General features: G+C 58.2%; 1 protein-coding gene across 1 annotated transcript in view; it reads right to left on the bottom strand.

Moving 5' to 3' along the window:
• Window positions 1-14,974, bottom strand: part of GALNT9 (polypeptide N-acetylgalactosaminyltransferase 9) — a 70,172-nt gene extending 55,198 nt beyond the window's left edge. Inside the window, exons 1-2 of the mRNA XM_068562772.1 lie at window positions 14,963-14,974; window positions 14,656-14,836 (exon numbers count right to left, since the gene is read on the bottom strand). Coding sequence (XP_068418873.1) covers window positions 14,656-14,780 — 125 coding nt within the window. The 5' untranslated portion in view covers window positions 14,781-14,836; window positions 14,963-14,974. The remainder of the gene's footprint in view (window positions 1-14,655; window positions 14,837-14,962) is intronic.
• Window positions 14,975-15,295: the final 321 nt, after the last annotated feature.

The following is a 15,295-nucleotide window of genomic DNA, read 5'->3' as shown; positions in this document are numbered from 1 at the left end:
CGCGCGGCTTCTTTAGGGTCTCTGTACCCCGCATCACAGGCCCCCCAAGAGCTGCTCCTTCACCGCCGTACCCCAAGACCCCAGAGCTGCGCACGCAGTAGGGCTTATGAGCATTTGCTGACAAGGGGAAGAAAGAACATGAGCGAGTGAACGGGCTGCCACACAGGGCCAAGTCCTGACACTCGTGGCTCCCCCGACCCCGTCTCAGTGTGAAGCATCCTCGCCTCAGCAGGAACCTCCACGCATGTCCAGGGCGCGGAGGAGGCAGGTGGACTCGGAGGGCATGGGCGCCGTCACCCCCTTCCTCTCCCTCCACGACCGGGTCAGGAGGCCATGGACCTCTTGGGCTTGGCCACTGGGCCACGAGGGTCTGTCCTAAGAGCTTCCAGCCAGTAAGAGACAACTCCTGCTGCCCGTGGAGAAGGCACCAGCATCCACAGCCATCTCCCGGGGATACAGCACGCACGAGACACCCTTCCAGGGGCTGGGGGCAGGGCTCGGCAGGACAAGGGTGTGCCTGCCCGCACAGCTTCCACCGGTGGGGCACCGGGGAGAAGCAAGGAAGCAGGATCTGACTTCAGAGTGGGTGGGCCTGTGGAGTGACAAAACGGGGCGATGGGGTCAAGAGTGCCGGGATGGGGAGGTGTCTTCAGACCAGTCCGGGGGGAGCCGTGGGGAGGTGCCAGGAGCCCAGACCTGCATCATTCTGCTAGGGCCGCCAAAGCAAACACCCAGACATTTATGGTCCCACATCCTGGAGGCGGGAAGTCCGAGATCGGGGTGTCACAGGGCTGGCTCCCCCTGAGGCCTCTCTCCTGGGCTTGCAGACGGCCGTCTGCTCCCGTGTCCTCACGTGGTCGTCCCTGCGTGTGTGTGTCCTCATCTCCTCTTCTAAGGACACCAGTCCTATGGGATGAGGACCCATCCTATGGCCTCTTTTTACCTCAGTCACCTCTGTAAAGGCCCGGTCTCCACACACAGTCACATCCTGAGGTCCTGGGCTCAGGACTTCAACCTGTGCATTGGGGTCGGGGGACACAGCTCAGCCCCTAACGAGACCCAAAGGCTCAGGAGGGCCCGGCCAGGCTAGGACCGGGGCCGTCCGGTGCGGCAGGAGTGTGTGGGCACGTCTCCCATGGGGCGATGCACTGCCTCACTTTATTCTGTTCACCTACACGTGACAAATCACTCCCATCATAAACATGTGCAGCTTACAAATGGTTGTTTAAATTAGAAATCGTGCAATATACATGGCTCATTTTTGTCCAGCACAAATTTGCATAAAAATAATCTGTTTTCCTTATAATATAATCCCCTTCTCAGTTGAAAAAAAAATTGGTTGTGTTAAATATCAAGCAGAGGGAGTTCCCTGGCGGTCCAGTGGTTAGAACTTGGTGCTTTCACTGCTGTGGCCCGGGTTCAATCCCTGGTGGGGGAACTAAGACCCCGCAAGCCGAGCGGCGCAGGCAAAAAAAACAAAAATCAATCAATAAATATTGAGCGGACCGAAGGGGATGTCCCTCACACACACAGGTAGGTATGACGTCAGTGAGGAAGTAAGAAACCCACACCTGAAACCCCGTTGAAGACAAAGGCGATTACCATCCTCCCCTGAGCTTTCCTTTACAGTCTCTGACCCCAGGCACCTGGCCAGTAGCACACTTGGACTTGACCTTAGGCCGGAGTCCTCCTGTCCCGCCTTTGCACCCGCACAAGCTCCGGTGGCCGCTGGGTGGGACTGTCCCACGATGTCCCTGCTTCCCGCCTCCGGGCAGGAGGTGCTGTGTTTCCGGGTCTCCTTCTGCCCTTGAATCGGCCTCAGCTTCAGGGCTCAGTGTCTTCCCCACCCTGCAGGGACTGTCCCTGAGCTGAAGCCCGGGGGGCACTCAGTGGGGTGGGGGAAACGAAACTGACCGCCACGCTGCAGCCCTGGAAGAAGTCTGTCTAAGCGGAGCCAGAGGGTTTTCCTGTGTAATTGAAAGCCCCGTTCCTGTCCGACAGAAAATAAACCACGTTTATGGTGATTGGAAAGAATCAGAGTTCAGCAAGAGGGCGGCTCTGAGAGCTTGGTGACCCAGGGTGGGCCCCAGGAGTGGGGCAGAGGCCGGGACAGAGGGGCTCGGGCACTGGGGCAGGAGGACCCCATCGCCCCCTCCCAGAGCCTCTGGAGGTGGAGGGAAACCCAGAGCGCTCCCACAGGCCGAGGCTCTTGGTTCACCGTAAAACTGAAGGAAGACGGGTGATACACTTTAAAGATTTCAACTTAACCGAGTAACATTTCTACATTCAAACTTGAAGCTAACAGGTACAGGTCAGGAGAGAACCAGACGACATCTCCCTGAGCCCTCCCTCCTGCTGCCCCCCACCTGCTCCCCTTAGCGATGAACCCGGTCCCTTTCTGGCCTGCCTGCTCTGGCAAAGCCTTGGCCTTGGCTGTGGTCTCCCCCGCCTCTCCCTTGACCCCCTTCCTGGATGCGCTCACCGTCCACTGAGAAAGGGCACGGTCTCTAGGATGTGCGAGCTGGACCCTCTCTGACCTGACCTCTTTGTCTGTTTCCTCTGGCTCACTCAATGGCCCCAAGTGGCCCCAGTGCTTCCAGGAGCACGCCAGGCCCGCTCCTGCCTCAGGGCCTTTGCACGCCCTCTCCTGCTCGGCACACGTCTCCCCCACGCGGCCACGTCACTGACTGCTCTTCTGCTCTTTCTACCCTGGGCTGGGAGCCCCCAGGCAGGGCCTCCTGTTTGTCTGGTCACTGCTTCACGGCATCTAGAACGGCAGACGCTCCATGGGCTTCAATCCACAACATCTAAGAAGCTTCCATTCACAGCTCCTGGTGGAATCAAAGGTGGGGCATGAGGTGCACATTTAAAGCTGTGACATGTGTCGGAGCTCTGAATAATTTTGTGAGGGAAACGTTAAAAGTCTAAACTTGAGCCTCGAGCTGAATTTGAGGATACATGTGCACGTACACACACCACATGGGCACGTGCATGCCCACACTCACACACAGCACACACACCCATGAGCCCTTGACAGGGCTGTGCCCCCACCCCGCTTGGGGCATCTGCCTTATTTGGGGGTCTCTCCAGTCCTGGCTGAGCCACGTCTAATCCATCCAGACCAGGGTTTCCCAGTCTCAGCCCTGTGGACTCTGGGGGCTGGATAATTCGGATCATCCTCTGTGTGGCGGTCGTCCTGTGTGTGCTTAGCAGCATGCCTGGCCCCCACCCAGGCTGAGACAACCCACAATGCCTCTGGACATCTCCAAATGTGCCCCGGGGCGAAATCGCCTGGTGAGAAGCCCTGGTCCAGGATCTGGGGTCTGGCCCTGGGGGGGCTGGGACTTGGCAACCGTTCCAGCATCATGAGGCTCCCGGCACCCAGCCCAGCGTGCCCGGTGACTGATGTTAGCTGGAGTGCAACCCTCCCTAGGTCCCTTCCTCCCCCTGAAAATCGAACTCCAGCCGGAGTCCTGTCCATCCTGCCTCAGGCTGTGGACGTCTGCTGTGGTCCTGCTCAGTCTCTCCCTTGTCCCCCATAACATGTGTGCTTCACCCCGCACTGTCACACTCTAAGTCACTGGGTGGAATCCCAGCCCCTGGATGAAGGGGTGGGGGGGACGTGACTGGGTGTGAACCAGGCAGCTCAGCAATAGGCTCAGGAACAGACACACAGTCAGAGCCATGGAGAGGTTGGCTGGGGCCTTGGGGAGATAAGATGTAAGGCTGGAGCAGCTGCATCCATCTTGCATCCAGTGGTCAGGATGAAGCCAATGAGGCCAATAGCAGAGCAGAGAGATGGTGAGATGCCAGGTCCAGATGACATCAGATGAACCTCAAATCCAAGTCTACACGAAGCCAGTGCTTCCTCCAGACTTTGTAGTTGCAGGAATAACACATTCTCTCCCCGTCTCTCCCTTTTTCTCTCTTTTTCCAGCTTAAGCCAATTTGAAATGGATCTTCTGTCAGTCCTGATCCTGCACAGGTCCTGACATGTGCGTGATGAAGGGACACACTTGTGAAACCCCCCTCAGGAGGGGTCTGCCCAGTCAGCCGCACCCCAGAGTCCCAGACCAAGCCGAGAGGGGAAGACAGGGGACCAGTGGGTCCAGTGCTCACAGAGGTTAGTCTGGCCACTGCCTTGGCCACTGCACACCCTGTCTCAGGACGTCCCCATCCAGGCGAGCTGGGGGCTTTCTCACATTGTTGGTAGAGATGACACCAGCTGCTTCATCCTAACCCTGTCCTTGTCTAGGACACAGACAGTCCCAGCTTGGGACCTCGGCTGCCTCGAGAGGAGGAGAGAGCCAGCTGCCAACCTCCTCAGCTAAATTCTCGGCAAACCCCATTCTTTGAGACTTGGGTGTCCCCGCTATCCTGAGAGGCAAAGACTTAGCAAACTAAACACCGGAGGGGCTCTGAGAAGGAGCAGGAAAACATCCTTGCCTTCCATGGTGCAAGGTGAGACACACAGACAACCCAGGACACATGAGGGGATGTCTGTAGGGGGCTCTGGGAAAGATTCCTCTGTTCTTAAAGAGGGACAAGGTGTAGGAACATATTTATTCTAGCCCTTTGGAAATTTGACCTGTGAAGATGTGATGCTGAGAGCTATGGCAACCATATTGTGACCATGAGGAGATAAGCCCAATGCACTGAGCGTGGCAGAGCAGAGAGCTGGGAAGAGCCCAGGTCCCTGATGATGTCATTGAACCATCAATGAACAACTCTGCCCCCCCACCCCGAGCTGTGGACTTCTCACTATCTGAGATCAGGAATCCCGGTATTGTTGCAGCCACTTCAGACTTGCTAGGTTTTTCATCTGAAAGCATTCTCAGTGACACAGAAAGAACATCCATTCTTTTTAGGGGAATCCCACTCGTCCCTCGGAATGTCATCTAGCCCTTGTACCCTCAGACGTCACCTCACGACAGTACGAGATGGGTGCTGTGGCAGATCACGCTTTCCAAAGATGCTGCAACAACAGCCCCCAAGTCCCCTGGGACTTTGCCACCCTCCCTTTGAACCACAGTGAGCTCTGCCGCCTCTCACCAACAGGATACAGGGAAGGGACGCTACGTGCCTTCTGAGCCGAGTCACGAAGAGCAACAAGGCTTCGTGTGCTGGGACTTTGTTCCGGGGCCGTGTGGCACCAGAGAGGCAACCGGACTCTGCCCAGGCCGCCACGCTGTGAGGAAGCCCAGGCCACACAAAGGGTCCCCGTGTGGGTGCTCGGGTGGACCGTCCATCTGCTGCCAGGCGTGTGCACGACGGCCCCCCCAGATGATTCCAGCCCCCGCCGTTGAGCACCCCCCATCACACCTTCCCAGCTGAGGTCTCAGGAAGTACTGCTCAGAGAGGCTATTCCCCCTGCACCCCGTCTGACCTCCTGCCTCTCAGTCCATTAAAACGTGGTTTAACGCAGCTGACTAAGCAGCAGTCGTAACCAGGACAGGTACATTCCCCAAAGTCCGGCGGCTCTGTCCTTTTCTTGGACACACGCTGTCCTGCACGGTGCTGGGTACACGCTGGACGCTTCCCACAGGCTGGCGGGCTTCACGCCCACCCCATCAGGTCAAGGCCGGAGGAGGGGCTGGGCTGCGGGCCCCAGAGAGGCTCTGGCTCGGCTTCGCATGTCCCATCTGGAGCCAGAGAAGCAGGACATCCTAAAGCACCAAGCCATTTCGCAGAGGATTTATAAACCCACAGAGCAGCAGGCGTGGTTACGAGCTCTCGAAGCCACTTCCGAGGTCGTGACCGCAATGTGTCGCACGCGGCGTCCCAGCTGGCCTCCGGGAAACGGGGCCGTGGCAGCGACACTGATGGAAATTTATGGGGACGCCCTTTGTGCCGCTGGAGAAGTAAACGCAGGATGGAGAGGGGATGAAGTGGCAGTGGCCTCCCGGGGAGCGGCAAGCTTTGCCTGTGACAACAGGACACACATCCATCTCCTGCCAGAGGAGAGGGGTCTGGGCTGAGCACAGACCCAGGAAGCTGCACCATCGGAAACCGAGAGGGACGCTTCTGGGAACCGCTGTCAGGAGGGTTCTTGGAAGCGCGTCACCGGGGAGTGGGGATGCCTTCCTGGCGGCAGCGTCTGCCTGCTGGGTTGACATGCTGCTGCCCTCTTGGGAACGTCGGTGCGAGCCTGGAATCCCAGACCAGTGCATCCCACACCAACGCCTGGCCTTCCTGCCAGCCCAAGGCAGGATCCTGATGGGCACAGAGACAGAGCAGCCCCACGGAAAGCCGGCACAAGAGAGGCTGCTTGGGAAGGTGGGGAGGAGGACACCTGAGCAACGAGAAACGCCAGAGCCTCCTGCTTTGGGGTCTTGTCTTTCCCAGCCTGAGTCCACCCATCCGTCCCGGCAGCTGGCTGCAAGACCTCCCAGAAACAATATGTACGTGCACACACCCAGACGTGCGTATACTACACACGTGCACAAGCACACGTGCACACAAGTAAAACACAATGCAAATACACATGCATACAACTGCACACACACGACATAGATGTACACACGCGCGTTACACACGCCCATGATGCATTCACACGCGTGCACTCACAGGGCACCTTACACACAGCCACGCTCCGTGGAGACATTAAGGGCTCATATTTATTGGAGGAGCCTGTGCGCGGAGCTAAGGGTGAGTACAGATCTCGGACTCACTCTTCCACACCCAGGCCCTCGCTCACAGCTGCGGGCGACCCACACGCGCCTTTGGAGAGACCCTTGGGCTGAGATGCGTGAGAATCACCGCACCACGCGTTCAAGGAGACACGAGCACACACGCCACCCTCAGAGCTCAGAGCAAAAGCCGGTCAGAAACAGAACACTGGACCGTGCACAGAAAGACCCCTCACACACACCCCCTCATAGGAGCCCGGTGGGACAGTAGCACGTGGGGTCGTGTGCTCATGGGCACGGTCGCCGTCTGGCTGCCTGGAGGCCTGCCTGCGCCCAGGAGAGCAAGTGGACTGCAAGGGTGGCCAGACCACCCATCCCTGGGTGCAGGGCTGCAGAGGACCCCTGGGCCCACCTGGAGTGTCTCTGCCTGGGCAGTGAGGTCCATCGGGGCCCAAGTGTGCGACCTTCAGGGCCTGTGACCTCCAGGCCCTCCAGGCACTCGCTAGGGCAGCCCCTGGGGTCGCTGGGCCAGAGGCCGACGACCCGTCACATGCCAGGGTCCAGCTCAGCGCAGCTGTCTTCTGTTGCCCCAGCAGCCCCAGCAGGGCCCTGGGGATCATCAGTGAGCCCTTAGGGTGCACAGTGGAAGGGAAGGGAGAGGCGGGACCCCGGCATTTGTTTGTCCGGCCCCCGACGGGATCTGGGGCAGCCCCACATTGAGTGGACCCTCAACGGGGCCCGTGAGTGGAATCCCCCATCCCAGCAGATCCCCGGCTGATACGGAGCCACGGGGCAGGTGGCCTCCGATTTTCCTGTCTGACTTTGTTAGCCTCCAACCCTGCTCCAGGGGGGCCAGCTGGCTCTAAAGAAGAGCCCGGCCCGCAGGAGGGTGAGCGGGTGGGGTCTGTTCCCCTCGGCGAGCATCCCACGCCGAGGGGCAGGCTCGGCTGAGGGGCCCCCGCCCTGCCCAAGCATCTCCTTCCCTGAGCTCCTGGGGCTGGTGGGAAGGGAAGGGCGTCTACCGGCTGCAGCAGGAGGAAAGGAACCAGCACGTTTCCCGGACAGCACCGTGCTTTCCGTCCCGTCCTCTGGGACCCTTGCCTCCACTTGCAGACCCTCAGTGCCGGTGGCATCGGAGCCCCCACGTGGAGCCGCATTGGCACGTGGCACGCGGCGCCTGCTTCCAGTGCCTCGCGATCACCATCCGCTAAATCCGCACTCATTACGCTTGACCGCCAAGCGACGCGCAGCAGAGACGTTCATACGCGCTCAGACTTCTCCATCGCCTATGGGGGGGGGGGGGGGGCGGGGCAGCACCGCGCGGGAATGCAGGACGGGGCCTCGGACAAGGCCGTTCACTTTTATGATGCTGTTTAATTTGGGTTTGCCAGTCTTCCTTCCGCCATCCCGTGGGCCAGTCTTAATGATCAAGAAGATCTTTGTTATGTGCTTTGTGGCATAATTAAAGCCACCGCTTAGTCAGAAAAGCTATCTACCTCCAGACAAAGGGAAATCTATAATGTATCTAATGGAGAGAGGTAGAGAGAACTTTGGTTTGAGAGTGGCTGGAATTGCCAGTTGAGGTGGGAACACATGTCCACACGCGTGTGCCTGCACACACACGCACACGCTCCTACACCCGCGTGTTTCTGATGACTACACCTGCCAGACTGGGTGGATGGGCTCCGGGGGCTAAAGGCTGTTCAGGAAACCAAACTCTGAAGGCTTCAAACGGGCATAGACGGAGCTTGCATGTACGTATTTACTCATTTAATCCTCCACGAATATTTCCTGAGGGCCTCCTAAGCACCAGGCACGGCCACCGATGTGTGACGACGCGGAGCTGCTGCTATTCGCGGAGCGGAAGCCTCCGCCAGCGCCCGGGGCCTCGCGAGCCCGCATGTCGCCTGCGGCGGCGCCAGCCTCAGGCCTCCGAGTCCCGCGGGCGCCAGGCACCCTCAGCGCGGGATCGCCGGCATCTCATTTCCTGCCGCGGCCCCTTGGAAGGCCTCAGCTGGCAGCGCCGGGTCAGGGACTGTGGGGCGGGCTGTCGGGTGGGGCTGAGGCGGCCCGCGGGAGCTGGGGCAGCCGCACTGGCTGGGGGGTCTCCGAGCGCCGGCTCTCAGGGCCCGGCCACGTGGACGCCCTGCGGGAGCACGCAGGGCCTTCCTCACAGCGTGGCGGCCCCTGGTCCAGGGCCCCTGCCGGGCTGGCGGGGAGCCCTAAAGCTCCACAGCTCACCTCCGCCCTCCTCGATGGGATGACCAGCCCCAAAAACCCACCTGATTGCAAGGGGACGGACACTGTCTCCACCTCTCGATGCGGGCGGGGCAAGGTTCCAGACGAGGAGTCTGCATCCACCTTTGGAAGATACGATCTGTCACACCGGGTGACGTGAGGAAGGTAAGACTCGGGGGGGAAAACACGCCACACAACAGGGTTCAGCCAAATCTAGGCTGCCTCCTGGATTTGCAAATGAAGTTCTTTGGGGCCAGAGCCATGCGCGTTCATGTAGCTATTGGCTGGGCTGGGGCTGCTCTCACGCGGCCCCAAAGCCTGAAACGTGTGCTCTCTGGCTCATGAGGTAATGAGAAACACGCACTGGTCCCTGCGCCAGCTTCTCAGACACAGAGCCGCACCCTTGGAACCCCCAGGGCGATGGGCGAGGTCGGAGCGTTCACACAGAGCTCCCGAGTGCCGTGGGAGTCCCTGGGTGACGGGAAGGAGTTTTGTTCTAATGAGGCAACTCTGGGTGGGCTCCTGGTTGGGGACTGGTCACCAGAAGGACCAAACCACGATTAGAAGTGGGCGCTTTCAGCCCCTCCTCCCCACCCTCTGGATCATGCCGACGTGATGAAGCCTCCGTAAAAGCCTCTAAAGCACGGAATTCGGAGAGTTTCTGGGGTCCCAAACACACCCAGTGCCAGGAGGGTGGGGTACCCCAGCTCCTCGGGGACAGACGCTCCTGTGCTCAGGGCCCTCCCAGGCCTCCCGCCGTGCAGCTCGTTGTCTGGCTCTTCCCCCATGTCCTTCATCACGTCTTCATTCTGTAACAGGCCAGTAAACACAAGTGTTTCCCTAAGTTCGTGAGCAGTCCTAGCAAGTGTCTGAGGCTCAGCAGGGGTCAGAAGTGCCGGGGCAGCCTGGATCTGAGGTTGGCATCTGAGCCCTGCACCTGCGGGGTCTGATGCCGACTCCAGGCAGATAGTGCCAGAACTGAATCGAAGTGTAGGACACCCAGCTGGTGTCAGAGAATTGGTTGGTGTGGGAAAGCCCCACACATCTGATGTCACAAGTGTTGTGAGTGTGGCAGTCTTGTGAGAGTAAAGAAAAACGGTGAGGTTTTTACACATGGCCTTTTTCAGGAAAAGTTTTCTGACACCGCCCACTGCAGAACATCAGGCACAAGGATATTGTATTTTACTGAGCAGCTTTTTCACCCACTGCTGCACTCCCTGGGTGCCTCAACATCCCTCGTGGGGTTCCTAGATTCTGCCCACATCCCACTTGAGGATGTCACCAATTTCCTTCCAGGATCCTGACTGACCCAAGGGCCGACTTGAAGGCAGGCAGAACTGATGGCTAACAGCAGCATCCCCTAGATCAAGCCGTGCCTGAAAGCCTACCCTTCAGGGCCTGAGCCAATAAATTCCCTTTTTTTGCTTAAGCCGTTTCAAACTGGGTTTTAAGTCTTACCAACCCAGCCCCCAGAATGGTAGGCAATAAGGGGAATTCCTGTTGGAGGGCTAAGTTTCGGGGAAGATCTCATTTCCAAATATAGAAGATGGGATGCCTGGTCATGCTCATGAGAAGACCCCAGTTCCTCGTCAGAAGGGCCCCTGGGGGGACCGGAGCCCGTGTTTTAAGCGAGGCTCTCAATGAGGGCTGTCACTGCTTTGAATAATCCCCGTGATGTAGTCCCCTGAGCGCAGAGGGAAGCTCTGGGTTGAGTGACAGCGGCAACAAGCTCCAGAGAGGCCCCGGGCAGAGCCTGCGGGACAGGAGGGGTGTCGGGGGAGGGGCGTGGGAAGGCCCCTTTCCACTTCTGATTCATCGGCCACATCGCCCATGGGGGTAGGAGGGGGGGTCTGCACATGTGCCTGGTGCCAAAGCCTCCTCGTTTCTTTTTTGGGAAGAAATGGGATATAAACAAGCAGGTAAGTAACTAAATAAAATCCACATTCTCTAATTCAGGGAGGCAGAGAGCTCTGCCCCTTCAAATCAGAGTTTCTGTAAAGCAGGTTTCTATCAATTAAGGCAGATTGTAAAGGTCAGCTCTTTCAAAGTTCGCCCAGATGTCTTCTTTTGTGACGTGAGAGTGACAACTGGGGTTGATCACTCTGTCAGTTTTTATTTCGGCAGGCTGAGGTTTCTTACGGGGGATCTGAATCCTCAAAGCGAAAGCCAGAATCGCTCCTGCTGCTAGAGCAAATCGCAGGCCCAGCAAGACATGGGAGGAGAGGGCTCCCAAGGACAGGCGAGCGTGCGGTGACACACCATACGCATCGGGTGGAGCCCTTTCGGCTTAAAAAGCAGAAAATCCAGTGAAAATTTGCTTAAGCAAAAAATGTAAAATATATATGTGTATGTGTGTATACTAATTTACTGCAGAGTCTAGAGGACTTATTTTTTAAATTTATTTGCAATTTGTTGCAAGTGGCTTCAGGGACAGCTGGATCCAGGTGCTCATAGCACTGGAACCCAGTTCCTCCCCACCTCCCAGCTCTGCCATGCCCTGCAACTGGATTTTTTTCTTCGGTTTCACAACTGCGCCCTGGGAGCTCAAGCTCTCCCCTCATGATGATAAGATAGTGCAGATCCCCAGGCTCCTAAACTTGCAGCTTTACTTTTGGGGAAAATCCTGATTCCCCCCCCCCCCCCACAGCCTCAGGTAATTCCAAGGCTCACGCTGGACTGGCCTAGACCATGTGATCTCCTTGAGCCAATCATTGTGGCTGGTGGACCGTGAGCTCTGATTGGCTTAGCCCTGGTCATGTGACCCACCCTGCAGCAGGCGTGGGAAGTTTCCATGGGTTGCCACATGGAAGCAGGGAGCTACTGCCCCAAAGAAAGAGAACTGGATTTTGAGGAGGCGAACGACAGGCATCTGCTACACGCAGACGCACATCTGTTCTGTAAGCGCCGCTGCTCTGCTGCTGGGAGATGCGGCAGGACCGTTGGGAGACCCCTGCCCTTGGCCCAGGGCTGGGGGTGGTGGGCTGGACAGCGAGAGGTCTGGTGGCCTTGACCCCTGTGGGCTGGGACTGCTCTGAAAGCAGGCCCTGGGGGGATTCAGGGGGTCACAGAGAGGCTTCAGCTTCGTCATAATTTGGTCATGACTGGACTCAAGCCCAATGCCCACTGGGCAAGGGGTCCAGCCATGCAGAGGCAGCGTGGAGGGGTTCTAGAGGGTTCCGCAGAACCACCAAAAGAACACGATCTCTGGGAGACAGGGCAAGAAGGGGCTTTCTTCAGTTATGACAACAAATGCTATGAGGTGAAGGAGGAGATGCAGCAGAACGCCCCCGCACTGCCTCCGACCCAAGTCCAGGGGCTGCACCCCCGGAGTCACAGGGACGGGGTGCCGTGACCCGATGTGCCGCGTGGCTCAGGAAGGTGGAGCACGGCGCCACTTCCGTACCAAGTCGGCTGAGGTGTCCCCACTAGTACCACGTGCACAGGACGGGCTCAAGGCAGCAGGTCTGGCTTGTCCAGGCCCTGCACCTCCTGGGAGGTGACCTCTGAGCCCTTGGCACATCCTGCCTGAGGAGGGCGTCACCTTCACCTGGAGGCCTGGGGCCTTGCCAGGTAGTCTTTGCTACAGTGGGATTCATGTGGGGTCTCGGCTTGACCTCTGCAGGGGCTGGAGACTGAGGTCAGCCAGTAAAAACCCAGACACCAAGGCGCCAGGGAAAAAAAAAAAATAAAAGGCTCAAGGGAGCCCCCGGCGGGCAATATGTCATAGCGTGCTCACACCTCACTGCTGGGGCAATCAGGCACCGTCCTTGTGAGCCCCACCGTGAGGGCCAGCTGGAAACTCCGGCCTGGTGTCCTTGAGCGGTAGCAAGCTGCACCACGTGTGTAACAGCTTTGCTGAGCCTTATGAGTCCTTTAGTGAGTTATTGAACTTGAGGTTGGCCCTGGGGGTCCTCCGAACCGCACCAGGGCTGCCCAGGCGCTCAGAGCTAAACTCCAGCAGATGTGCTGACCCTGCTGGTGGGCAACTTAGTTCATCCTCCAAAAGTCAGGACACAACGGGGGCTTTCAGCAAGCGACTCACACTCAAACACATGCACACGCACACGCGCGCACACACACTCACACACACCCTCAGAGCACCTGACTCATTCAGGTCCGTGTCCGTGACTGCCGTCACATCTCGGCACCACCTGCGTTATTATTTACTTTGTATGTTTCTCCAAATTGGCCTTTTAAAATTCAAAACGGCACCTTTATTTCATTGCTGCAAATGGAAAGCACACTACTTATGCTAAATCAATGGTAACCATGAAAATAAATGCGATGAAGATAAAATAGCATCACCACGAGCAGCGCGTGGTCAAGGCAGGGGGAGCCGCCTGCTCCAGGCTCTCCGGGTATAACGCGACAGAGTGGGGTTTCTCAGGAATGGAGTCACAGAGGGCCTAACCTCCCACTATGCAGCTCAGGCCCGCCAGTTCCCACCGCACATCCCGGCTGCGGCTAGAACACGGAACGTGGGCAGACGCGCTGGTCCCCGCGCCGGTCCCCGCGCCCCAGGCCCCAGCACTCCCTGGGGCGGCCACGCGCTCACTGCCAGCCCTGCCCCAGCGCCCTAGAAACTCGTTTCTGGGCCTCTCACCTCACTCCTCGCACGGCAAGCCCTCAAGCTTGGAGGAACAGGGCGTCCGTGAGAACCGCTCCCTGGCCCTCCCTGGGCTGGGGTAGCCCCGAGGCCGGCTCCGTAGCCCCCTGTGTCCCCAGTGGAGCTGATCCGCTGCCGACCACCTGTACCCGCACGATGATGCCCTGTCTCATGCTCCGGGCCCTTTTGCCTGTCAGCCTTCCCACCCCCTCCCAGGGCTTCTGGGACCACTTCCCAAACCAGAGTCCTATCTCAGAAGCCACAACTGGAAGAGGGGCAAACCAAGACAGGAGCTAAAGTAGACACTCCCCCGCACCCGCCATCCACCTTTCCTTGAAGGCTTCTCCACGGACTCAGGAGTCAGAGCGGCAACTCTGACCACACGGCTGCCCAGCCCAGCCCAGCCCAGAGCTGCAGCCCCTGCCAGGAAGAAGGTGCTGCTGCAAAGTGCTTTCCTGATCAAGGTTGCCAGCGGCAGGCTGAGATCCTGTGGCCAGGGCCACAGAAAGGAGCCTGGCTTCATGTCCAGGGTGCAGGCACCCTGCTTGGCTGAAGTTATTAAAGCAATGAGGTCCACTCAATATGGAGTTTTGTTCCAGTCTCGCCTCTGCTTTACTACAGGATGCAATGATCTGAGACCAGGAGTCCTGAGCGACCAGAAGGCAAGGCACAGCCATCGAGGGGTCTGACTTTTCTGACTCATCAACTGCTGTGGCTTTGGGAGTGGCGGGGACAGGGGTTTACAGGCAAGTGACAGAAATGGAATGCCTTTTAGACACGGGCGATGCTCATTTCAAGCAGAACCTCCACCCATCGCGGCTCCTGCACCAAAAGTGGGAGGACAAACGCATTTGGCAGAGACTATGCTTCAAGCTGTGTCACTTGTCACTCGTGTCATTTGTATAAGTGGCGGCACCTGGAGCATCGGTGATGGCGCTGCCCAGCTTCCTGGGCAGCGCCGTCCCTGAGCAGCCTCAGTCCTGTACTGGCACCTGCAGAGGATGCCCATGGCCGAGAGCAGAGAAACCGGAGAAGAGAAGACGGATGCGGAGGGCCCCACCTGCCAGGGCCCCCCCACACTCCGCTCTGCCTGTCCAGCAGATCCTGTGACATCTGGGTGCCAGGAGCCCAGGCCTGCGGGGGGCTGCCTAGAGGTGTCTGTGGGAGGGGCCGCGTACTCACTTTTTGGGCCTGTAGTCAGGGATGGTCCTGTCCAGGGAGATGCGGTCGCTGAGCTGCGCGTTGTACCCGTATTCCTCGAACTTGCCCTCTGTCTCCTGGCTGTTGTCACGCAGTGTGGCCGCCATGCCGCCCTGGCCCAGGCCGCCTGGCCCCTCCACCAGACCGATGGGCTTGGCGAGCCCTGGCGGAAAGGAGAAAAGAGGGGGTCAGGCACGTCCCAGGACCTACCGTGTCCTTCCCCCACCCTTCTCCCAGCCTCGCCCTAAAAGGCCCTTTGTTTCAGGTGCAAACTCAGCAAATTCCTTACATACTGCAGGATTCCAACTCTAGGACACTGCAGGAAAGGCAAAGCTATGGAGACAGTAAAAAGAGCAGTGGTTGCCAGGGTTTGTGGGGAGGGATGAGTAGGCAGAGCACAGAGGATTTTTAGGGTAGTGAAACTGCTCTGTATCATTCTGTAATGGTGGATACATGTCCATATACATTTGTCCAAACCCAGAGCAAGTACGGCACCAAGAGTGAACCCTCATGTAAATTGTGGACTTTCAGTGATTATGATGCGTCAGTGCAGGTTCATTAATTGTAACAAATGTACCACATTAATGCAAGGTGTTAATAACAGGAGAAACTGGGTGGGGGG

This window comes from Eschrichtius robustus, chromosome 14 (assembly GCF_028021215.1).
Source record: "Eschrichtius robustus isolate mEscRob2 chromosome 14, mEscRob2.pri, whole genome shotgun sequence".
NCBI lineage: Eukaryota > Metazoa > Chordata > Mammalia > Artiodactyla > Eschrichtiidae > Eschrichtius > Eschrichtius robustus.
This window is presented reverse-complemented; position numbering and strand designations above follow the sequence as displayed.